Source organism: Aspergillus wentii (genome assembly GCF_001890725.1).
Source record: "Aspergillus wentii DTO 134E9 unplaced genomic scaffold ASPWEscaffold_1, whole genome shotgun sequence".
In the NCBI taxonomy this organism is placed as follows: Eukaryota; Fungi; Ascomycota; class Eurotiomycetes; order Eurotiales; family Aspergillaceae; genus Aspergillus; species Aspergillus wentii.
Window position 1 is genome coordinate 4,842,717 of NW_024467832.1, and position 23,002 is coordinate 4,865,718.

Below are 23,002 nucleotides of genomic sequence, written 5' to 3' on the forward strand. Positions count from 1 at the left end.
AAACAATAAAAGCGAACAGCAACCAGCGCAGAGCAGAAAAGACTTTTGTCGCTAAGTAACTCTCGACCAGTGAGTGATCCCGAACTTGATGCAGTTGCTGGGGGAAAGGAAAACAGAAAAGGAAAGAAACAAACTAAGAAACAAGGCGAGCAATAAGCATAGCAAAATTCGGCCGTGTTTCTGCTTCATTAAAAAGAAAAAGGAAAGAAAAATGGTATCGCGAATTGGGAATCATCAGAGAAGAATGCGAAACACTTTTTTCCTCCTTCACCCCTTTTTTTTCGGTTGTCCACGAGCAAAGAACAATTCCATGGGCTTCTTCTGTGTGATAGGTGTAGCCTGCCATGTGACAGATCAGTCTGCTATACGACCTAAACCGATCGGATATAACATCCTGTTCACTGTCATTCGTTTAAGGTCGTTCATAGGCTGGGAAGCCAAATGTGAAGTGTCCAAAGAGTTTCCCAGGGGTGGAGATGGATGGAGAAGGTGACCAGAAGCAGACTGCAAGTGCCAAATGCAGGGGTCCCTGCAAGGCTGCAACGAGGCCGTTTAGAACCAGAAATGCCGTGTGGATCCAAAATGGGACTGGGAAATTCGAGAGATCAGCGTGACAGTTCCACAAAAAGGGTAGGCCATGTACATACTGAGGAAGGTGTACGATGCTACCGTTTCTATGCTTTAGCGGTGTGGCATGCATTGCAGCGACAGTGGCCACAGATCTTGCAGCGCCAGATTGCCACAAAGGGACCCGAATTGCAGTCCGAACAGCGCCAGGTGAGAATATTCCCATTGGTAGCCTGGACAATGGCAAAAACATGACCGGAGCATTGGTTGGCCATTTTTCGTCTTGTGTTTGTTTATTTCTCTATGGCGCAGCACAGTCAGATACCGCTTGGGTGGCAATGGTCATCCCCTCGCCGTGGTCACTCACCGGAAGGAGTATTTGTGTCACTGAACAGGCCGAGTTGAAGTTGAAGCAATTGATTGACCCCCGGGTTATTATGGGATACTGGTGTCTTATCAAGTTGATATGGAGGAGATTGGTAGAACAAGGTGGAATGGGTCGAGATGATTGAAGGGATGAAGAGATCTTGGGAAGGTGCAAGGTAGAAGAAGCCTGGTAATGTAGATGTTGAAGGAAGACAAGGTTAAGAATGAATGAGAGAGTTGTGATGATGGATTGGAATGGAACTGGGCGAGCACTCCATCATATATATAGCAGTCCTGTAGAAGAAGAAATTCAAGATGGACATATCCCTTTTGGGGTGGACGAAGGCAAGCACCACGTAGACCCAGGATTCGCTGCGAGAAACGTACTTCCCAGCGCTTCCCTGACAAGATTGGAAGGGTGTTCTCAACAATGTAAGATCCCGATTATTGTCGTCCAAGGTCCATTAGTTCCTGTGGAGACTTCAAAAAAGAAAACCAGAACAATTGGAATACAGATGATGTATGAAAGTTAGTTGGTGGACACCGGGACGTTCCGTGCAGATTTTGGGGGAACACAGAGCGGAAAAGCGATGGATGTGGATGGGAAGAGTCGTAGCCAGGGAGGCAGGTATGGAGGAGATCAGAAATGATGGTTTCTATATAATTAGCAGGTTGACAAAAATACCGTAGATAATCGATCTCAGAGCCCCCAAAGCCCGATCGATAGCATCGCCTGCTTCTGATTGGAGATCGAGGAAGCACTGTCCTTTCCAGCCCTGCGGTGCCTGGGATTAATTAGCCTCGCGGATCGAAGCAGAAGAAGCAAAGAAGGCAGTCGATGGCCATGGCGGTACTTTGTTGTTGTTGGACTTGTATCATCTTCGATCGGAATCGTGACGAACTGACAAGAAAGGGAAATTTAAAAAAATAAAAAATAAAAAGAGATCCAGATCCAAGGTTCCGGGAAGGCATTCCCTGCTCTCGACGCAGAGTCGTGATAGTCCCTGTTTACCCACCAGCACTAGTTCTTTTCTTTTTTTCTTTTCTCTGTCCATTGTTCTTGTCGCTTCACTATGATTTGAATTAAATTTATTTATTTTTTTTATTTTTCATTCCTTCTCTCTGCATCGCTAAATGGGCTTTGATGCCTCTCAATGGCTCCCCACCGATGCATGGTGATGGAGGAGATCCCCGTCGCTTGTCGAATGCACCGTCTGATTCGATCCTGGCGATGATCTTCATATTGACCGCAAGCTGGGATCAGAAGCTTGGAATATTTCCCTGGACAAATCAGAGTCAGAAACCAGCCGAACATAATGTTACATTCGATTTTCTGCTCTGGTCCAACAGAAACATAAAAAATGAGCCAACGCGCGGCAGGACCATCCGATCTGTCCTTTTGGCCCATCGAATGATGGTATACATATGTGCTGTACGTACCTCGCGCACTTACAGACGGGCACTCCGATTGATGGTTTCAAAAGGACCATCCCCAAGTTCTCCTCGGTCAGACTCGGCTCAGCTCAGGTCGAGTCAAGCCCCCCTCGCAGTCGCAGATCTGAGCCGATCACGGGCATTTGCAGAGGATCCACAGGCCCAGTAACCAGGTTCAGTAATTGAGTGTGACTAGAGTGGCTCTAGTATCTGGACCTGGGACTAGTACACCTGGTAGACCGGCTGGTGGAGGAGTTCATCAGGCCCAAGAGAAATAAGAATAGTAGCACAGATGATTTCAGTTTCTTCTTCTTTTTCCGGGACTTTGTCGCTGCCATCATATTCTGCCATCATATGGGTTTGCATCATGGTTTATTCCATGGTCTATTCCCGACGATGGCCACCCTAGGACCAGTTACGGACGGTAACCGGCAGGTCATATTATCATCACCGGTTGTAGTCGTCTGGGCGATATCATAGGAAAATAATAATAATAATAATAATAATAACAATTTACTCGCGACCAGCCTGACCAGGGCTGCACTCCACCGATACTAAATTCGTGTCGAATTAGTAGTTGCAAACCTGTGTGTGAGTGTTTTTTCTTTTTCCTTTCTTTTCTTTTCTTTTTTTTTTTTTTTGACCTTCTCGTTTTAGTTTCTGGAATGACCAGCAAATCATCATCTTAGAGCGCCCTCCTCCCCCTACATACTAAAACACTCGGGAGTCACCCAAGCCAGGTTGGGCCAACAGGGGAATCCGGGAATTGGGGACCAAGGCCATTGTGGACACTGCACTGTTCACCAGATGTCCCGAGTCCCTTCTCTAGGGGATGTTTCTAATTTCCTAACAGGCTAACAACCCAAGTTTCCAGGAATGTCACCGACTGTCAGCCTGTCACTCTAAAATCCAAATTAATGCTGCGTCCGTCCGGGAGAGCTAAGGCCAGGATATCCACATGGCTGCTGGATATTATTAAGTCCCAGGTAACCATGGCTCTGGGTTGATTTTAAACTGGCCGTGCAGTTTGGGGGATTTATCGTCCATTTGGTTCAACCGTCGGTCCATTGTGAAATGGTTATTATCGTCCAGCTGAGATAGTTACCATCGCGGTAGAGGCATCGCCCAGAACTTGACCCGGAGTCCCGAAACGGAATCTCCTTCGGATACGATTTTCATTATTTGATGCAGGCCGACCGATTCGTACAAATTCAAATCACCATGACCCAGCTGCCGGGGTCCTCCGCGAGACCAACAATGGCGCCAGGTTCGCGTGGTGTCCAGTGATATACTAGATGAAAAACTTAGAAGGTCTCTCCACCCCCATTTCGGCATTAAATCCCTCGATTGGGGAACAAGATGGTACCTACCTAGTACCTAGCACCTAGTACGACTCTTAGTACTTCGTCCTTCGTCACCATCGGAACTGGGGACTTTTGACTGGCCGCAAGTTCTGATCTACCGGCCTCGATTCCCCGACGTATTCCCTTTTCCGGTCCAAGGCGCTTGTAGTTTCGGTCGCTTGATCGTCCCCCCTTCCATGTCAAATAACATTCAGCACCACGGCGCTGGACTCAGGGCGTTCCCCAGTTCCGCGGAGTCGGACGCATAGTACTTTTGGTGGAACTCTTGACAGGTCTTCCGCAAGACCGAGTATGTCCTCCGGCTCCTCGTTTCTCTCTCTCCATAGACAGACAGCACTGCCACGATTGATGAATGAAGAGTCTCCCTCTTCCCCCTTACGGGTGTCTTATCCGATAGCCATTGACAAATGGTTGCTCGATGCATTGATGGACCAGGCCAGAACATCGGCATATTCTCTGCTCTGCAAAGATGGTCGGCTGGGGTGGCGATAGTAACCACCCGCTACTGTCCAGCTACCTTCTGGTATTCGTAGTCTTGGCGAGGAAGCAAACCTCCAGGGAAGATGATCAAGAGATGCCTCTCATTTCACCATCGATTTTCCCACTGGTGACGTTTGTTCCATGATTGCCAGTTCCACAAACAAATTTGTATCTTCCCACAAGACGCATTCCAAACTAATCGATCAGTTTCCTTATGGGTTCGACTGCCGGGCTCACCGCTACAAGATAGTCATGGACTTGAGCAACAACAGGGAGGCCGTTCGTACCCACGACCATTCAGCAACAAATAAACCGGCCCGTAGACCCTGTTATACAAGCGGCTGCCGAGGACAAGTGGTCAAGTGACAATCAGGATGGCCGTCTTCGTCTTCTTCTGGTCCTTGTTGGATCGAGCTGTCAGACCAAATCGAATCGAACCCTGTTGCTCGTGCATTGTATCACAAAGAACGTCTTCTGATCGAGATTGGAATCCCGACAGAACAATCAAGCAAACGGAATGTTGCATCTACTTGCAGCGTTCTACGTGCCATTCATCTTCTCTTGAAAAAGGTGTAACAGAAGGGCGCTCAGAAGAAAGGGTTGCGAATAGAGAAGATAGATCCAAAAAAAATAAGATGTTCAAATATACAAATATATACTGTGCTATCTGTTATTGAATTGTTCGAGATGTTCTCTTGCATCAATTCCACGGGCCAAAGGCCAGAGTCTAATAGACTCAAGAAATTGATGCCTTCATTCCTCGATAAGACCCCGCCAGCATGACTGGCTTCCCATGTCGAACGACAATAAAAAGGCAGAAATCGAAACAGGGTCCCGGATTTTGCTCTCCCAACGCTCCGTTAAGAGCAATCTTTGTAAACGAGTCCAGAGAATTAGATCCCCCTTTCTCACAAGATGCTCCTGCAGTACCCAGAGTGGACTGCATCGCTGGTGTATAATTGTCTTTGCTCTTTCGAACGAAAAAGGAAAAACAAAGAAAAGAAAAGAAATAACACAAATAGCACGCTCCGAAGAGCCACCAAGCTCAACAGAAGTACGTAATGTCGAAAATCAAGATTTCATTCAATTCTGCATCTTACCTCGCCACCATATGCAATAGCTCAAGGCAACAATGGTATTCGCTAAAAGTCATCCCACAGGTATCAACACGAATACGGCAAACAGGAAAAACCCGTCCCTATGAGTCATGCACAAGTGGCCGCGATTCGAGTATATGTGAAGAAAAGAAAATTCATCAAATTTTCTGGTCGTTACTGTCTTAAACATCATCTTACCAATGCAATTATCTTGCACGTTGTCATGCCATCGGCGTGTTGCGATAAGGTCTAATGACAATGCATCATTATTCGTTGAGATGAAAGAGTGCGGAAACGCTTGAGTAGCAGTTAGCAATTAGGATTGAAAACCAGAAAATAAGAAGCCACGAACCTTTCACCATAATGATGACGTCGGATGCTCTCCGCAATGAGACTCGAGATGTCGATGACTATCAACTTCTTCGACCTCCTCAAGGTCTGCGGAGATATAGGGAAAGTATTGGTCACAACAATGTGATCGATCGACGCGCATGCTTCCATTTGGTCAAGAGACTCGTCCCCGAAGAGACCATGGGTAGCAATGCAGTAGACTTTTTTAGCTCCGCCCCTCTTTACAACTGTTTCGGCAGCCGCAATCCACGAACCGCTCTTGTCGATCATATCATCAACGATGAACACAGTTCGACCCCGGACGTCTCCGACCAGGGTGATCGTCTTCTCTTTCTCATGACCATGGCTAGTGCTGCCCTCCTCGTCAGATGACTCGGCGGCATCGAACGAGCCCCCAAGAGCATGTTCAGGCGGGGCTGAGGAAGTAGTTGAGAGGATCGAGTTTACCATAGAGTCTGGAATAGCCTCTGAGCCTTCTCTATCGGCAGTGGGAGTTGCGGGCTCCGAGTTAGGGTCAGCGGAAGGATAATCATCATCCACAAGCTGGCCTTGTACAAGCCGTCCGGTAATCACATCACGCACTCGCACATCCGTGCACTCATGGGCGGCCTCCAATTCTGACGGCCGACGAGCACCAGGTGGGGTTCCTGGCCGCAAAAAGTCTACTGTTTCAACTGATGAATCCTCAGCGTTGGGTGCACTTGTCGGCCCTTCAGATCGAGGGTGATCATTTTTCCCGCCTTGAAAGCGAAGTGCAAATGGCTTCTGAAGCTTTGGGGGGTTGTCACTCTCCTCTATAGAATCAAAGAAGACTGTACTGTCTGACAAGGTGGTGGCTCTGGGGCGGCGCCTGTCAGTAGTGACAATTCCGAAGTTGAGCTTCAAGGTATCCGCGAGTGAGGTGACACGCTTAGTACCTCCAGCATTCTTGCTGACGACAACAGCTTCTTTCCAACCAGGAACATTCATGCGGATCCAACGGGCAATGAAAGGTTCAGCAAACAGGTTGTCCACCGGCTTGCCGAAGAACCCTTGCATTTGAGAGGCCTATATAATCATTCGAATAAGAAAACTGTCTCGGACAGATCTTCCCATTGCTTGCAACCGCATTCGCAAAATCTGAAACTCACATGTAGATCCAAAGTTATGACGTGATCCACGCCAGCAACCGACAGCAAATTTGCGAGCATTCGGGCAGTGATAGCACCCCTGTGACTCTTCTTTTTGGATTGGCGAGAGTATGGAAAGTACCTCGTCTGTGTCAGCATCAATTGTGCGTTATTCAAACGAGACGGGCATCATACGGCATGACCGCTGCAAAAGATAAACTAGTCAGTCACCATAATCATGATGGGGCAATTGGATATAGGTGTTTTTTGAATTCATCCAAATGGGCAGAAACGTACCTGTGATGGACTTTGCGGAGCCACCTTTGCAAGCGGAGATCATGATCAGAAGCTCCATGACACTGTCATTGATCTTTCCACTGCCGCTCTGCACAATGTAGACATCCTGGTTTCGGACTGAGACGCCAATGTTCACTTGGGTCTCGCCATTGGCAAATTTTCCGAGATCTGCTCGGGCGGGGAGGGTGCCTAAGCGCTCGCAGATAGTCTCAGCAAGAACGGGATGCGATGTCCCAGAGAAGATCTGTACTCCCCGCATAATGTTTACTTAAGTCCTATTGCAAATAGACATGGACAAGTAAAAGATAAGCAGAGATGAATTGTATGGTGGATTGTGATGTGGAGGACATTTCAGGCCCTTAGGAGAAAAACAGGAAAAGAAAAATCGGACAAGTTTGGAAGGAAAAAGAAAAATTATGGAGCGCGCCCCGGGCTTCTACCGCCTCCCGTAGAAAGTGCCGGTAGTGAATGCCCCGCAGTAGATAGCATCATAGCAATTGAAGCACATCTGCAATAGCACTCTCAATATGTCGCACAAATACCCTGAAGTGCAAGGGGGAGGTTCTCTGATAGTTGCGTGGCAAGCAAAGAATAGTCATGTGTTAGTTGTTGGTGGTGGAGAGGTATGACTTCTTTACGGATCATTTGAGAATAGTCCCTGTTAATATATATGCTGATGAATAGCTGAATTTATAGGTAGCCGCTGGTCGCATTCTCCACGCTCTCAACGCCGATGCTAAAGTCACGGTCGTTTGTCCGGCATCAGGTCTCAATGATGAAGTGGCCTTTCGAGTGTCCGAGGGACAGGTTTCTCATATAGATCGCAACTTTGAGCCTTCTGATCTAGAAGGAGCGGACATGGTCCTCTGTGCTATTGACGATCCCGAAGCCTCGACACAAGTTTGGAAGCTTTGCAAGGAGAAGCGGATCCCTGCCAACATAGCAGATGTACCTCCCGAATGCGACTTCTACTTTGGCAGCGTATACCGAGACGGCCCGTTACAAGTGATGGTCAGCACAAATGGAAACGGTCCCAAGCTTGCAAGCATTGTCCGAAAGAAAATTGCGAACACCTTGCCGGATAACATGGGAGCAGCAATTGACAATGTGGGAAAGCTACGGAAGAAGCTAAGGGAAGTCGCACCTAATGTCGACGAGGGGCCGAAAAGAATGAAGTGGTACGTCAATCTTATAAACGCCATGAGCTCGTAAACTGATTGAGTGCAAAGGATGTCTGGAGTTTGTGAGTCATGGAGCCTGGAGGAACTCGTACAAATGGATGATCGGGATATGCATAGTCTACTTTCTCACTACGACTCTGGCAAAATCCCAGCTTTCAACGAGATTCGACACAACTTACCGACAGTATAAACCATACGGCTTGCTGGACAGCTGTTTTGATTCGACTAGTACAATTGTATAAACATACTAAAGAAATGGATGGAACACTACATGTCATTTGACCTTTATATACATTGCCTGAAGATATCTAGATGGATCCACAGGCCCTTTCATAACTCTATTCTTGTCAATCAATCATATATAAAGTCCGCTTGCATAGGAAGAAAAAGAAAGAAAACTTAAGAAGCAACTGAACTTTGTTAATTCTACATTCACCACTCATTCAGAGTGTGCTTCACCACTGAATGACTAGGATATCCAAAAGATGAGTCAAAAACACGAGACACAAGACATGAGAATTAGTCAAAACAAGAAACTGCTAGTAACTTATTGCCCCCGACTGTATCTGCGAGAGTGTTGCTGAGAGACCGAGCTCCTTGGACTGGCTGATGCCTGCAAGGGCGTTTCTGCGGGAGGCACGCCCAATTTCGCTTCGCCAATTCTTCGAAGCAAGGACTGTAGCGCGATACGGACTTCGGGATTTAGGTCGCGACTGAGTAAATCGACACCCAGAGGATAGAAGGTCTTGATGTATTTATCAAAACCTTCAGAAGGGAAGTTTGTGTAACCTTCAATAACATCCACAACGACAGGGCGCCAGGCTATGATATTGCGATGTTGTGACTCTTCGTCAAGTCGCACAAAGCTTCGAATGATATCCGCGCAGAGACTGAGGAGAATGGATGGTGGTTAGCAATCCCATTCTCTCATTAGGACATATAATTAAATTCAAAGTACTTACGGAATGAGTGCAGCCTCAGTTTCTCCCCGGCTGTTCTTCCTTTCTTCCCTCTCATCGTGATACATTCGGAAGAGAATATGGACATAAGTAGCAGCACTTCCGCTTTCTTGTTTGAGCAAGTTCGGCGGCTGCTTCATGAATCCTTGGCGCCAGAGCTGCATCCTAAGTTCCTTATCTTCATTGAACTTCTTCGCGAACTGGTAGCTCTTCTTCAACAACCCCATTAGCCGCAAGAGCTCATGACTTGGGATCTGAGCATAAACTTTGTCATTTGAGAAAAGTTCATGGACAGTTTCAATCATCAGCAATTGAAGAACGCAGTTCGTAATAATACGATTGAAAAATCGACGACGCGTTACAGTCACTGCAGCTGGCTGCTGTTGTACATCTGCCTGAGGTCGATAGTCTTCCAGTTCGGACTCTGGAGCAGTCGGCATATCCCCTTCTTCATGCTCAGGTGCCACATTTTGGGCCCCGTTGGGTTTGGGGGAGTCGGTGCGGCTTTCATCAGTGGGCGGTGCCTCAGCAGATTCGGGTGTCGTATCCTCGCTGTTGGTTACATCGCCATTTGTCGATTTATTGGGCACTGGTGATTTTGAAGACATAGTGGCTGCCGCTGTGAACAACTCGTATGCAGTTGTCTTACTAAAGAGCTCAACAAAAGCACCGACAACCTTGGTCCAGTGCTCCTGCTGGAATTTTGCAACGTTTTGCAGAATCAGTTGTTGTAAACAGTTGCTTCCAATCCGTGCGATTGTATCATTTTCCTGGCAGATGCATAGCGTGAGTAGTTCGAGAATGCGGCCAAGCATATATTCCAGAGCATCAAAATAGTGCGTGAACAAAGTAATCATGTTCCTCAGGGCTTGGATCATTGTAGTTGAAAGCCACACGGAAAGCTCTTCATGATTAGGGACTTTGGACATCTCTGATTTTGAGTGCAATACGACAAAAATGGGATATAGAAGCTGTCTCCAGAGAACATCCCAGAAGTCTTGGGGAAACTCGCCACCATGTCGAATCAGTGTTTCAAACAAGTAATTTAGCGCACTGATGAAAAGAAAAGCAAGTTAGTAATTTTCTTTTCCACACTGAATGATGGTTATGATCTTACCGTGATCGAACTTCAAGATCATCGCCGGTCATAAGCACATCCTGGAAGGCAATCAATATGGGATACCAGAACTGTTCCTCTTGAGACTGCCCGCTAGGCTGCAAGGTGATATTCGATGCACCGTTGTCATGTGAACCATCTGATTTTGCGCCACGATGTGACAGAGGGCATTCCGGAGTCCTGAGCATTTTTGTAACCGTTGACTTCAAGGTTTCAATTGCTTGCAGGGACTTTTTCTGGAACTTGATGTTTTTGGAAAACTCTGTGAGACAAACAATAAGGTCTGGGAAAGCACCTTGGGTGATGACTACCCCGAAACGAGTGCTGTAAATCTGAGAGACATGCTCGAAAGCCATGTTGACGATTCCTTCTATCCGCCTATTAGTAAATCGACCAATAGTAAGAGGCATGGGAACCATGATACTTACCATAGGGCTCCCGAGCGGCCACTGTAAACACGCCAAACATTGTTTTCCAACCAGAACGGATATTGTCCCCGCGAGCTTGAATCATCTGGATAAGACATCGTAGGATCATATCCTTCACAGTGGCAGTGTTACTGTTCGCCATAACATGTTCAAAGGGCTTGAGGAAGTCTTTTTGAAATTTGAATCCCGGAAGTTCTTCAATTTCCATGAATCGCATTGAGAGCTGACGAAGAGAATCGAGCGCAAAAAAGACCACAGTCGTGTTCGAATGGCAGCCCACATGATTGAAGTGTTGACCAAGAACCTCCCAGATTTTTGACCACTCAATTCTGACTCTTGTCATGTTGTAGTAGCTTATCTCGACCAATTTCTGCAAACTGTATGTCCGCGGAGAGTCGCTATGTCCGGAGGACTGAATCTCTTGCCAACTCACTTCGCTCAATGCTCCAATGAAATCGATGATAGCTTCATGGGAAAGATTGGCAGTGTTCGTAAAGATCCGATCTACACCTCGTATCATGTCGGCTGACCGACTCTCCATTGCAACTTCCGTGCGGAAACTTGCAGGCCCATTGACCGACTGAGGGCGAGGGCGTCTCGTTGCCTGCATAGACTTACGAGACGCATCAGAAGATGCCTGAGGCACGATACGGGCTCTTGAAACGTCGGGCAATGAACCCTCGTCTACCCCATCAGTTAAAAGCTGAAGTCGATCAAGCTGACTGACACAGGTAAGAATCTCTCTCCAAGAACCCTTAAGACTATTGCCCTCCGTAAGAGCTACGTCAAGCAAAGCTTTCAGGGCTTCGACATTCTTCGCCATCATTTCCCTGACGTTCCCAAGATTTGTAAACTTTGCCAACCCGGTAACAAATGCAACACGAGGCGTTTCTAATTCGAAAGCACAGCTGATACGTATGGAAAGCTTCATTCCTTCCATGCAAAGCTTGATGATCTCCAAATTTTGAGTGTCTTGCATAGGAGCGGACAAACCGGAAAGGAAAGACATCCAGGTAACGTTGAACATAGATCCGACGTGTCTAAAAGATGTTGCAGGGATAAACCGTGAGAGAGCGTCCTTGACGGCTGTCTTTCGCTGTGCCCGTATCAAACTTCGATAAAGTTGCTCTGTCTTGTTGGCCATTTCCTCGGAAGCTTGAGTGTATTTCTCGCCTTGAATGTCTCTACCAACTGTGGCAAAGACCTGACCAGCTCGTGATGCTAAGCCAGCAGGAGTAGATGTCGGAATACCGAGGTTTGCAGCGTGCTCCCTCTCAGTGTCAAGAACGATCTCATTGCTACCTATCTCATCATAAATAGCACCGATATAATCATCCGGCAGATCCTGATTGTCATTGATACCTCTGTTATTTTTGATAAAGTCCTCCTTTGTCATGCGAGGACCTTTGAGTTTGGCGCTGTGCTGATCCGTGTTGAGCATGATGACGGAGTATGCGAGGACATATGCTGTATCCGCATTCGCAAATGCATTGGGATTCTGGGTCACATAACGTTCTGCAAACTTGAGCATGAAACGATCAATCTTTTGAGCCTCTCCAGGCAATCGGAAGTTTTGAAGAAACTGGCGGAGAGAGTCAACGAAGCGTCGCTTTGAGAAGTCCATCATGTCGACAAAAGCATGCATGGTGGCAATGTTTTCAGCGTCGCCTTCACCAAGATATTCTCCTATCATGGCTTTGTCTAATCGATCGTTGCGTAGCAAAAATGCGGCGATGTCTTCAGGCGAGTCAGAACGGATGAAGCCGTCCTGAAGGAAGAGCTTGATGCCACGCTTAGGCTTAAAATTGAACTGTTGAATGGCGTTCATGAGAGCAATTTTCTTTTGCTTGACCTTCTCTATTTGACTCGGGTCATCATCTGCCACAGGAGTTGAAAGGCCGGTTCCATCTGTACTCTCGATTCTGGGCGAGGAGAGGAACATGGCAGCATTTGTGTCAAGGGACTCTCTAGAGTTGTCCATGGACTTTTGCGACGAGACATTAGGCACAGCGACGGCTTGATCATCAATGCGTTGAGAGGCCCAGTTGTCCAATGATTGCAGAATCTCTACCAAGCATTCGAGTGCCTGGTTCTTCAAGATGTACTCTGGGGGCACCCCTTGTAAATTTGGCTGTGGTGTATTGGCTACGCTTGCGGTCATTAGCGACGGAGGTAGCGTGCCACTTTGATGCCATTCAGATCCAATTTTAGAGACCTTGACATGATGTTCTTGATATTGCTGTTGCTGGAAGGGTGTCACTGTGACTGGGACGCTCGAATATCGTGACAGCTGCTCTATGACACTGCGAAAAGTTAGTTTCCGTGGAATATGCATGAGCGAGTCAAGATATATATGAAGCATACTTCTGGAAAATGTTTTCTAAAGCCGTTCGATCACAATCGTAGTTGAGATAGATCTCAACCAAGGCACGCGGATCACCTGCCAATCTTTCTAATACCTCCATAAAATATTGTTTTTGAAAAGCGGGAGAGTTCCGCTTTTCAAGGATAGCCAGATAGATCTCCTTCAAGAATACCTCGAGCTCTTTCTGTGGAGGGTCAGCTTATGCACATAAAATAAAACAAAGGTGTTACAGACCTTCATCATCACCCTCATATACTTGAGCATAAGCCAGAAAATTTCACAGCAGACCTCGAATACCCTAGGCACGGAGCTTGAGCCATTTCGACTCAGACTCAAACAGAGGTGGGGCCGCACAGCCTGTAAGAGTGTCATGGCATCCGGGCCACTGGAACTGTGTTTGATCGTAACAAGGGGGGAGGTAAAAGCAGCGACGTGGTTATTGATGAGATAGTGAATGAGATGCAAGGAAAGTAGCTTCGACCTCATATTCTGAGACTTAAGATCCTGTTGTTGATCGTGACTGAGGATCTTGTGACTCAGTTTGCATAGGGCCCTTAACACCAAGAAGGCATCTTTGACGTAAATCTCATCTTCTTCATCATCTGCGGCACTATCGCCATCATCTCTCTCTCCCTCAGGAGCGCTAGATATGGATCGCGACTTTGTTTTACCATTCCTGGCACGAGTGACCATTGTTGGGGCGTTGTCATTGACTGAAGTTTCTTCTTTGTTCGACTCGAAACTTTGTAGTGTGAGCTTCTCAGTAGGCTCTTTAATCGCAGGCTGGTCAGGCGTTGAAACCAAAGCAGCTTCAGATACTTGATCCTGCTCATTTGGGTGAGAGGCGTCGACTGCATCTAGAGTTACAACGTCCGGGCTTTCCTGAGCCTTCTCGCCCTCCCGAATCCGTAGATCCTTCAGTTCTAGCCGCACCCGCACTCTATCAAAGACCGTGCTAACCATCTGTGTGAGAGAACCCTGCGCGATCTGCTGATTCTGACTCGATTTGGAGTAGATGAATATATTGTAAATCTGGCGGACAGCCTTTAGGAGACCGGCTCCGTGCACAACAATTTTGTCATTCAGAACTGCCGCAAGAAGTGATTTGATAATTTGCTGCTGAATTTCAATTGGCGTTGCTTCGTTCTCGAAGCAATCGCAAATCGCATCGATGGCACGCTCTATCAGCGGTGGTTGCTGCGAAGCAGTCTCATTTTCCGAGGACCCGCCATCTTGGGGAGATGGGAATGCGAAGTATGAGTATGTGATCAATTTCCCGATGCAATCCAGCGCTGTCACTTGTAGAGGGATGCTGAAAGTCTTCGTCGCAAGCTGGAGGGGGCGGAATATGACCTCCGGATCAATGGGTTGGCGATCTGATTGTTTGACATTGGCAAGCGCATTTTTAACAGCATCCTCCAATTCCTTGCTCTTTCGGGCTTCCCGGGATGCGCCAATTGTGTCGAGAGATGTTACAATAAAAACAGTTGAGCTGACAGGGACCGAACGATGCGTTGCAAATGTAGCAGTTGTCGACCTTGAGTCGGAGCGCATTCGGGAATCCGGGGCGACTTCATCTTGACGGGGTATCGATGCAGTATCTTGTCTTTCGCCGTGGGGTTCCTTGTCAACGCCAGCGGTCGGTTCACCTGGCGAGCTATCACCTTCAACGTCTCTTGTTTCGGAGTCAGGTTCTGGGTGATTCTCAGGTTCGGAGGGTTCGGAGGATTCGGCGACGTTCTTCGACGGGCTTGAGGGTTGTTCGATAGATACTATATCTTCGGTTGGTTCTATTTGGTTTTCGGGAAAATTAGACTCCCCTGAGCCATCTGCTTCGGTTTTCTGCGGTTCTGATTCATTTGATAAATAAGGCTTCTCCTCTATAGAGTGTCGTGGGGGGTCAGAATGTGTCGACGAGTCGACGTTATTCTCGTTATTGTCTGCCTGCGCGGCCGAAGGTGTTTGGTGGTCTGGCTCATTTACAGAGCCATTTTCAACTTCCGCCATTTATGCAAGACTCCAACCGGAGTATTAAAAAACAGGCGAAAGAGCAGTCCGCATCGAACAGAAAAAGAAACAAAGGGAGAAACCGGAAGGTCTAAGCAAAGATGTCCTTCCCTGCAGTTCCTTCGGGGCCTTGAGTACTGATGCGTGTCCACTCTCCCGCGGACGGGATAGTGTACGGAAGCCCGCGAGCGCCACAAACGCATCGCTTTACGTAATCGGGAATCCCCGGCGAGAAGAGAATCCGTTCTCTCACCGGGAAGCTCAACAGAAAAGTTCCTGGAGCTGCATCCCCAACTCTCTGTTATCAGGCCCTTTCTACCTGCCAGGCTCATCTCGTCGCCCTTCATTCTCATTCTTAATACTTGTCTGTTCTTTGGGGCTTCTCTTGTATTATAATCGCAGCATTTAGGCGCCATGGTTGCCTCTGCTGTCCGGATGCGCACTCCAAGCGCCATGTTTCTGTCCAAGGGTGCCTCCTGCTTGAGGAGGCCCCAAGTTGCTCACAGATTTAAGGATGTTGTCCAGTATGATACACCGTCCAATCTCTATCATGAATTGATGCTGACGTTTTTTCTCTCCTGTTAGACCTCAATTGCCTGCCTTGTCCGCTCTTTCCCGCTTCTATGCCTCCAAGTGTATGTCACCTGGCCTTTAATCAAGGTCATATATCTGTTTTATGCCATCTAGTTCTGACAAAATTGGAATATAGCCTTCCCTCCCCACACTCTCATCAGCATGCCTGCTTTGTCGCCGACAATGACTGCAGGAAACATCGGTGCATGGCAGAAGAAGGCCGGTGACTCTCTGCAACCCGGTGATGTCCTGGTGGAAATTGAAACCGACAAGGCACAAATGGACTTTGAATTCCAAGAAGAAGGTGTTCTGGCCAAGGTCTTGAAAGAATCTGGTGATAAGGACGTCTCCGTTGGTGCTGTAGGTGTTATCTGACTGCATATCAAAATCTTTGCATGTTTGCTAACTGTGGAACCCAGCCCATCGCTGTCTTGGTTGAGGAGGGAACCGACGTTGCGTCGTTCGAGTCATTCAGCATCGAGGATGCCGGCGGTGACAAGGGTGCTGCCCCAGCCCAGGAAAGCAAGGAGACCAAGGCTGATGCTGCCCCGGCTCCATCGACTTCGGAGCCCGAACCCGTTGCCCAGGAGCCCGACACCACTGGCGAGAAGCTCCAGCCCAGTCTCGACCGTGAGCCTCAAATTAGCCCAGCTGCCAAGGCTTTGGCCCTCGAGAAGGGTGTGTCTATCAAGGGCCTCAAGGGCACCGGACGAGGTGGCCAGATCACCAAGGAGGATGTTGAGAAGTTCAAGTCTACCGCCCCTGCTGCCAGCGCTGGCGCAAGCTACGAGGACATTCCTCTCACTTCCATGCGCAAGACAATTGCTAGCCGCCTTCAGCAGTCCATGAGAGAGAACCCCCACTACTTCGTCTCGACCACCCTGTCGGTGACCAAGCTCCAGAAGCTTCGCCAGGCTCTCAACGCCTCCGCTGATGGCAAGTACAAGCTTTCCGTTAACGACTTCCTCGTCAAGGCTTGTGCTGCCGCTCTTCTGAAGGTCCCTGCTGTCAACTCTAGCTGGCGCGAGGAGAACGGCCAGGTTGTCATCCGTCAACACAACACCGCTGACATTAGCGTTGCTGTTGCTACCCCCGCTGGTCTCATCACCCCCGTTGTGAAGAACGCACAGAGCCTCGGTCTCTCTAGCATCTCTAACCAGATCAAGGACCTTGGTAAGCGTGCCCGTGACAACAAGCTCAAGCCAGAGGAGTACCAGGGAGGTACTTTCACCATTAGCAACATGGGCATGAACGACGCTGTTGAGAGATTCACTGCTGTCATCAACCCCCCTCAGGCCGGTATCTTGGCTGTTGGCACTACTCGCAAGGTCGCTGTTCCCGTCGAGACCGAGGAAGGCACTGCTGTTGAGTGGGATGACCAGATTGTCGTGACCGGCAGCTTCGACCACAAGGTCGTTGATGGCGCTGTTGGTGGAGAATGGATCAAGCAGCTGAAGAAGATTGTTGAGAACCCCTTGGAGCTTCTTCTTTAGATTCCTTTTGGCTATTTAGAAATCCATGACCTACCCAGATGAGCTGTTTGTGATCGGAGGTTCTATTTAGTCTTGTTTTAATATGTATTCAAAACAAACTTGTTTCTCATTTTTACCATCCCTGGTGTGTTCACGTTTTTACAGCAAAGTTCAAATACAATTTCCTATGTCTTGATGATGCTTGGGTCCAGGAACAATGATGCGCAAGCAGGCATCTAATTTTTAAAAGCCGTTGGACTATGAAGCTAAACGACACAAGCACTCCATACACCAGTTTGAAGCAAGCTTCCTGGTATTGTAGATAAATGCGATTAATCTCATGGTCAGGCTAGAACAAAACCCAAATGTGGTGGCTTGGGGTGTTCTGTTCCTCATCCACACGTGCCGACTCCACCAGGTGACATCAATGACGTGATGTCGCGACTCTTGCAAGGCAGGTCACCCTTGCGTTCAGTATAAATACTCCACGAGGACATCTTCCCGATTTCTCATTCTTCTCTTCTCCTCTCATCGCGAAACTAAAACATTCTCACCCATTCTATTCCGTGAGTTGATTGTCTCCTGTTCATGTCTTTCCTCTCCCCCTCTTATTACATGGTTCATGTCCTAAGTCACCTCCATGACTAAGTGCTGTGCCCATGCATCTCGACATCCATGTGTCCTAAATTCCTACGCGGAATTTTGACTAATATGTTCACAGATTATACCATCTTACTTTCCCAATTCTCTCTTGACCTAGTGCAAGATGTCTTCTTACGCAGACGCTGCAGCAAAGGGACCCAAGCAGTCCGCAGAGGAAGTAAGCAATGAGTTCCCATGCTTTCCCCGGCTTCAAATAGTGCTTCAATACTAATTGTTTTCTTATAGGCGTACGTTCAACCCATTGATCAATCCACAAATCGTCATCACTAACAACATGGCAGCCGCGCAGGAAAGCCTGCCCAGGTTTACAGGGATGAATCCGAGGGCGCCGCCTCTTTGATAGACGTTGATTCCCCGCACGTCGCATCTGTCGAGTCGAGTTTCCTGGAGCAAGATGTCAAGACAACCACACAGGCTGAACGTCTAGAGCGCGAAGCAAAGGAGGAAGAAGACAAGAAGGCCCAAGAAAAGAAGCGCAAGGCCAAGGCCAAAGCTAAGGCTGAAGATTCCGGGCTGTTTGCCAACAAAGGCAACCCTGTCGTCTTAGGGAATGCCCTCTTGATCACGTTGGCCAGTGCAGGACTAGGCTATGGCGCGTACAGAAAGCATCTCGAAGGCCAGCTATCCTGGCAAATTGTTGGGTGGGCATCAGGAGCTGTTGGGGCTTTTGGTGCCGTGGATTATCTCGTCAGCAAGTAAGTTGTCGTTTGGCCTAGTTTGTATTCTATTCAAAGGCATTTACTAACACAAAATGCTGTCAGATGGCTTTTCCAAAACAAGTATCCCCGCAAATAAACTCGGGAAGCCCGAGTGCTTTACCTACTATATAATTGGGGGATTGTTTCTCTATTCGATGGCGTCTCTTCAACTCCTGAATCTGTGTGATATCATCCCAGCTGGGGCGTGCTTTCTTTTACTTGTTGTTTGGCGCTAGCATGCTAGCTCCTCGTCCTTATTGTACCATTAACCCCGTGTAACGACGATAATAATTCAACCATGGTCGAGAACTATACCATCCAACATACTTGACCAAGGATTGCGGCCACTATCTGACAAAATATATACTCTTCATGGCGATAAAATTTTGCTCGTAGTCGTAGTGGGTCACCTGTTAAGTCCTCATGTATTCATTTTCCACATTATATAGCTCAGCACTGTAACATATTTTGTAGCTTGAGAGCGAAGCTTGTCTACTGCAGGAGTTTCCATAAATAGGTCAGATTTCAGAACCGTACATACAACTGCAAAGACAGCTCATCACCCAAAAGTCGGAGGCGGTGAACGGCGTCAAAATCGTGTCCACTACAAGAACATGTGGCCTCGGGCATCATTGTTAGCATTTCAGCCATCGGAACACGTTGTTACTGTGAACAGATTCGAATCATCTCTCTGAGAAGAATCTTCCCCCACATATTTTGAGGGAGACATCACTTCGAACTATATCCGGCTTGAAATATTACTTGCTTGCCGAAAAGCGCGCACTCATTTTGGAATAGGATTTCGAGCTATAGTCCGTTTCATTATGGTACGTTCTGCATAACAACAGCGGCTGGAAACATTTCCTTACTGGCGATCTTATTCTGACGTTATGATGCCCCCAGAATTCCCTTTTCAACTCCGCTCTCAAGCAGTCATCTGCTATACGCCGTGATTTAGACACATTCTCACAATCGCCCGCAACATCATCAGCAGCACTGCAAGGTAATAATTTACACTCAATGATTGTAACTGCGCGAACAAATGTTGCCGATGTGCTGGCTGACTCTGGGATTTCTGCGCTCAATAGGCCAAATCGCAGCTTCTCTTGCCTCCTTATCACGAACTGTCGATGACTACTCGGCACTATCCAAGAAGGAATTGATCCGTGAAAAACAAGAGAAAGCATTCGACAGAGTTAAGAACTTCCGGTCCGAGCTGGTTGATTACAGAGAACAATATGACCGGCTTCGGAAAGAACGAGAGGATGCTGTAGGTCACTGGTCTTTCTCTAACTTGTTGGACTTTCAGTCAGGCAATCGCTGACATAAAGTTTCTCAAAGCAATCCATGTCCAACCGCAATGAGCTCCTTGGCCGACGACCCCATCATGCTGCTACACCGGAGAATCCCTACGCGCAATCTTCTCTTCCCAACCCCTCACCTTTTGCCCCCTCATCGTCCAGATCAGGCCTCAGTTTTGGTACATCAGCAGCGGACTACGACCGAGAAACACACGCCCTGCGCGAGCAGTCTTTTTTTTCCAATACCAACACTCAGCTAGATGAATTTCTTGACCGAGGGCGCGCTGTTCTTTCGGATCTAGGACAGCAGCGGGAAGTGCTCAAGGGGACACAGCGTCGGTTGTACAGCGTTGCCAACACCCTGGGTGTGAGCGGGGATACAATTCGCATGGTCGAACGGCGGGCAAAACAGGACAAGTGGATATTCTGGGCTGGAGTTTTGATCTTCTTCCTGTTTTGCTGGGCAGTGTTGCACTTTTTGAGATGATTGTAGTCGATCTTCTGGTTTTCTGTATTTGGCTTGCTTTGCTCGTTTGACAAGCGCTGGCGTTTGGATGCATGTGGTTTTTTTGTCTTTTAGTATGTATGGCATCTGGGTAAATTGATGCTTGGTTCAGGCCATCCATCCACTTCCTTTGTATCGAGAAAATCACGGGCGTTTTTCTTTTGACTCGGTACCATGTGAAACGGCAAGTATACCTGAGGTAGTTTTGGGTTGCAAGGGCATAGATGAGTCTGTCAACAAACACCTTCACAGTTGGTCTCCAAGACTACAATTAGACTCATAAAACTTTTAGGCAATTCACTGCCTACGTAGCTATTATCAATTCGTTTTATCAATCTATCCTGTATTGTTTTACCGAGGTGGGGAATGACAAAAAATATGGCCGAGCTCGTGGCAGCTCAGAATGCGCTGCGTAGTCTTGGAGACAAATAATGGCAAGAAACATACTCAATTCCGTTACAAAGCCAGCATTACAATGGACCGAATAGCTGTCTTCCATCTGACCGCAAATCATCAACAACACATGCAAGCGTGTTGACGCCATTCCATCATTCCGTGCCAGTCCGTCATCGGATCGGAAACGGCGCCTTTTAGCCGCCCCAAAATCCTTCTCACCGGCAACCAAGCGCCGTGGAGCCTTTCTCCAGCTCATCCGTCCTTCGCCCTACTTTTCTCTTCTTTCCATCTCCCCTCTGCATCGCAATTGCATCTTCCCTTTTCTCCCCATCCATTCTCAGATAGACTTTTTTCAGTCTTCATCCCTCAGAGATCAAGATGTTCGCCGCTCGTCAGTCTTTCGGTCTTTTCCAGAAGCGCGCCTTCTCGGCCTCCGCGAGCCAGGTATGTGTGCGATTTGTTGTTTTGTGAATCGGTACCTCGGAGCTTCAAGCTTTGCTAACAACCTCAACCTCCAGGCTTCCAAGGTCACCGTTCTCGGTGCCGGTGGTGGCATTGGCCAGCCTCTCTCCCTGCTTCTGAAGCTCAACCCCCGTGTTACTGAGCTCTCTCTCTACGACATCCGCGGAGGACCTGGTATGTTGGGCCCTTCTCAACCGAGTTCCCAACGACACAGGAAACTGACAAGATCTCCGACAGGTGTCGCCGCCGATCTGAGCCACATCAACACCAAGAGCACCGTCTCTGGCTACGATCCTACCCCCAGCGGTCTCAAGGATGCCCTCAAGGGCTCCGAGATCGTCCTCATCCCTGCCGGTGTCCCCCGTAAGCCCGGCATGACCCGTGACGGTATGGCACTTCCTAGCATAGACAAAGAATGAGGTCTTGAGAGAGCAATTTCTGATTATGAACGATTAACAGATCTTTTCAACACCAACGCCTCCATCGTCCGTGACCTTGCTAAGGCCGCCGCTGAGGCTTCCCCTGAGGCCAACATCCTGGTCATCTCCAACCCCGTACGTATTTTCTTTTCCTTCCCTAGTTAGCTCCATCAAATTTTAATCAATGAGCAGGTTAACTCCACCGTCCCCATCGTCTCCGAGGTCTACAAGTCCAAGGGTGTCTACAACCCCAAGCGTCTCTTCGGTGTCACCACCCTTGACGTTGTCCGTGCCTCGCGCTTCATCTCTCAGCTCCAGAAGACCGACCCCGCCAACGAGGCCGTCCCCGTTGTTGGTGGTCACTCCGGTGTCACCATCGTTCCCCTGCTCTCTCAGTCCAACCACGCCGGTATTGAGGGTGAGGCCCGTGACCAGCTCGTCAACCGCATCCAGTTCGGTGGTGACGAGGTCGTCAAGGCCAAGGACGGTGCTGGTTCCGCCACTCTCTCCATGGCCATGGCCGGTGCCCGCTTCGCTGAGTCTCTCCTCCGCGCTGCTCAGGGCGAGAAGGGCGTCATTGAGCCCACTTTCGTCGACAGCCCTCTCTACAAGGACCAGGGTGTTGACTTCTTCGCCTCCAAGGTTGAGCTCGGCCCCAACGGTGTCGAGAAGATCCACCCCGTTGGCCCCGTTAACGCCTACGAGGAGAAGCTCGTCGAGGCTTGCCTTGCTGACCTCAAGAAGAACATTAAGAAGGGTGTCGACTTCGTTGCCGCTAACCCTTAAATGCATTCTTGAACGATCTGCTCTGCAGCTATGTTCCTCCCTGTATAACAGTCTCACTGTCTATTTTGTCTCTGCCCTATTACCCTTTAACGTGCTCCCCATCTCACATCGACTTTATATCAGAGGAATGCAGCTGCAGTAATTAAAGCATAGAATTGGGACATCTTCACAAAGATGTTCTATCTATGCCTTTTTCCTTTTGTACTCGGTGACGAGAATCCATGATAGGGACACGTGGAGGGGAAAGGACGTGACGTGTATTTCCTATAAAATCAAACGAATTAATATGATTCCCTCTATGTTTTTTATTATCCCGCCTCCCAAGCAGCGTATAGTCAATTGTTTACCATCCAGGCTATTCATTGGGTTTGTAAATTGCAACTGATTAGATGAATTCATGGCATGACTAGTTAGTGCTATGTTCTTTCTTCGGTGGTATATCCAGACATATACTCTAGACCTAGATTGGACTACCATCATAATTACGTTTGTTCGTTGATTTCATCAATTTCGGAAATCGTAAATACATCATCACGTATTAGATCAGAGAGTAGAAATCAAAATGAGATAGTTGATATGCATGCAGTCAAAAAAAAAAAAAAAAA

The 23,002-nt window shown here is 48.0% G+C and overlaps 9 protein-coding genes across 9 annotated transcripts; 6 read left to right on the forward strand and 3 right to left on the reverse strand.

The window, feature by feature from the left end:
- Window positions 1–412: 412 nt before the first annotated feature.
- ASPWEDRAFT_167856 (uncharacterized protein) lies at window positions 413–842 on the reverse strand (the record flags this gene model as incomplete). The annotated part of the gene is made up of 3 exons (XM_040830208.1): window positions 413–588; window positions 648–665; window positions 719–842. 3 exons carry the CDS (start codon window positions 840–842, stop codon window positions 413–415), a joined length of 318 nt encoding a protein of 105 aa, XP_040695539.1.
- A 1,106-nt stretch (window positions 843–1,948) lies between these two features.
- Window positions 1,949–2,659, forward strand: ASPWEDRAFT_35481 (uncharacterized protein). Its single transcript, XM_040834239.1, has one exon. The coding sequence runs from the start codon at window positions 2,078–2,080 to the stop codon at window positions 2,534–2,536; it is 459 nt and encodes a 152-aa protein (XP_040695540.1). The 5' UTR covers window positions 1,949–2,077; the 3' UTR covers window positions 2,537–2,659.
- Window positions 2,660–5,574: 2,915 nt separating this feature from the next.
- ASPWEDRAFT_167857 (ribose phosphate diphosphokinase subunit PRS1) lies at window positions 5,575–7,324 on the reverse strand (the record flags this gene model as incomplete). Its single annotated transcript, XM_040830209.1, has 5 exons — window positions 5,575–5,605; window positions 5,661–6,706; window positions 6,790–6,910; window positions 6,964–6,973; window positions 7,066–7,324. 5 exons carry the CDS (start codon window positions 7,322–7,324, stop codon window positions 5,575–5,577), a joined length of 1,467 nt encoding a protein of 488 aa, XP_040695541.1.
- Window positions 7,325–7,553: 229 nt separating this feature from the next.
- Window positions 7,554–8,820, forward strand: ASPWEDRAFT_288930 (bifunctional precorrin-2 dehydrogenase/sirohydrochlorin ferrochelatase MET8). Its single transcript, XM_040833199.1, has 3 exons — window positions 7,554–7,688; window positions 7,762–8,243; window positions 8,295–8,820. The coding sequence occupies exons 1-3, from the start codon at window positions 7,593–7,595 to the stop codon at window positions 8,434–8,436; spliced, it is 720 nt and encodes a 239-aa protein (XP_040695542.1). The 5' UTR covers window positions 7,554–7,592; the 3' UTR covers window positions 8,437–8,820.
- On the reverse strand, window positions 8,794–15,242 carry ASPWEDRAFT_147864 (Arf family guanine nucleotide exchange factor SEC7; the record flags this gene model as incomplete). Its single annotated transcript, XM_040829536.1, has 6 exons — window positions 13,350–15,242; window positions 13,115–13,299; window positions 10,751–13,053; window positions 10,323–10,692; window positions 9,209–10,258; window positions 8,794–9,136 (listed from the first exon to the last, which is right to left on the reverse strand). The coding sequence occupies exons 1-6, from the start codon at window positions 15,120–15,122 to the stop codon at window positions 8,794–8,796; spliced, it is 6,024 nt and encodes a 2,007-aa protein (XP_040695543.1). The 5' UTR covers window positions 15,123–15,242.
- A 150-nt stretch (window positions 15,243–15,392) lies between these two features.
- Window positions 15,393–17,573, forward strand: ASPWEDRAFT_35484 (putative pyruvate dehydrogenase complex, dihydrolipoamide acetyltransferase component). The gene is made up of 4 exons (XM_040834240.1): window positions 15,393–15,646; window positions 15,708–15,757; window positions 15,832–16,055; window positions 16,115–17,573. Exons 1-4 carry the CDS (start codon window positions 15,537–15,539, stop codon window positions 17,186–17,188), a joined length of 1,458 nt encoding a protein of 485 aa, XP_040695544.1. The 5' UTR covers window positions 15,393–15,536; the 3' UTR covers window positions 17,189–17,573.
- Window positions 17,574–17,933: 360 nt separating this feature from the next.
- ASPWEDRAFT_101000 (uncharacterized protein) lies at window positions 17,934–18,625 on the forward strand (the record flags this gene model as incomplete). The annotated part of the gene is made up of 3 exons (XM_040827348.1): window positions 17,934–17,998; window positions 18,112–18,525; window positions 18,592–18,625. 3 exons carry the CDS (start codon window positions 17,934–17,936, stop codon window positions 18,623–18,625), a joined length of 513 nt encoding a protein of 170 aa, XP_040695545.1.
- Window positions 18,626–19,172: 547 nt separating this feature from the next.
- ASPWEDRAFT_35485 (golgi SNAP receptor complex member 2 family protein) lies at window positions 19,173–20,386 on the forward strand. The gene is made up of 4 exons (XM_040834241.1): window positions 19,173–19,355; window positions 19,432–19,531; window positions 19,617–19,798; window positions 19,870–20,386. The coding sequence occupies exons 1-4, from the start codon at window positions 19,353–19,355 to the stop codon at window positions 20,314–20,316; spliced, it is 732 nt and encodes a 243-aa protein (XP_040695546.1). The 5' UTR covers window positions 19,173–19,352; the 3' UTR covers window positions 20,317–20,386.
- Window positions 20,387–21,108: 722 nt separating this feature from the next.
- Window positions 21,109–22,397, forward strand: ASPWEDRAFT_100540 (malate dehydrogenase; the record flags this gene model as incomplete). Its single annotated transcript, XM_040827312.1, has 5 exons — window positions 21,109–21,174; window positions 21,249–21,366; window positions 21,430–21,579; window positions 21,652–21,746; window positions 21,804–22,397. 5 exons carry the CDS (start codon window positions 21,109–21,111, stop codon window positions 22,395–22,397), a joined length of 1,023 nt encoding a protein of 340 aa, XP_040695547.1.
- Between the last annotated feature and the right edge of the window lie 605 nt (window positions 22,398–23,002).

Bases quoted from the DNA above. Each gene is read 5' to 3' on its own strand.
- ASPWEDRAFT_288930 (XM_040833199.1), top strand. From the start codon at position 7,593: ATGTCGCACAAATACCCTGAAGTGCAAGGGGGAGGTTCTCTGATAGTT. The intron at 7,689-7,761 runs GTATGACTTCTT...CTGAATTTATAG, and splicing joins TAGTTGTTGGTGGTGGAGAG to GTAGCCGCTGGTCGCATTCT. The intron at 8,244-8,294 runs GTACGTCAATCT...TTGAGTGCAAAG, and splicing joins GGGCCGAAAAGAATGAAGTG to GATGTCTGGAGTTTGTGAGT.
- ASPWEDRAFT_35484 (XM_040834240.1), top strand. From the start codon at position 15,537: ATGGTTGCCTCTGCTGTCCGGATGCGCACTCCAAGCGCCATGTTTCTG. The intron at 15,647-15,707 runs GTATGATACACC...CTCTCCTGTTAG, and splicing joins AGATTTAAGGATGTTGTCCA to ACCTCAATTGCCTGCCTTGT. The intron at 16,056-16,114 runs GTAGGTGTTATC...TGTGGAACCCAG, and splicing joins AGGACGTCTCCGTTGGTGCT to CCCATCGCTGTCTTGGTTGA.
- ASPWEDRAFT_35485 (XM_040834241.1), top strand. The intron at 19,532-19,616 runs GTAATAATTTAC...TGCGCTCAATAG, and splicing joins ATCATCAGCAGCACTGCAAG to GCCAAATCGCAGCTTCTCTT. The intron at 19,799-19,869 runs GTAGGTCACTGG...AGTTTCTCAAAG, and splicing joins GGAAAGAACGAGAGGATGCT to CAATCCATGTCCAACCGCAA.
- ASPWEDRAFT_35481 (XM_040834239.1), top strand. From the start codon at position 2,078: ATGCCTCTCAATGGCTCCCCACCGATGCATGGTGATGGAGGAGATCCC.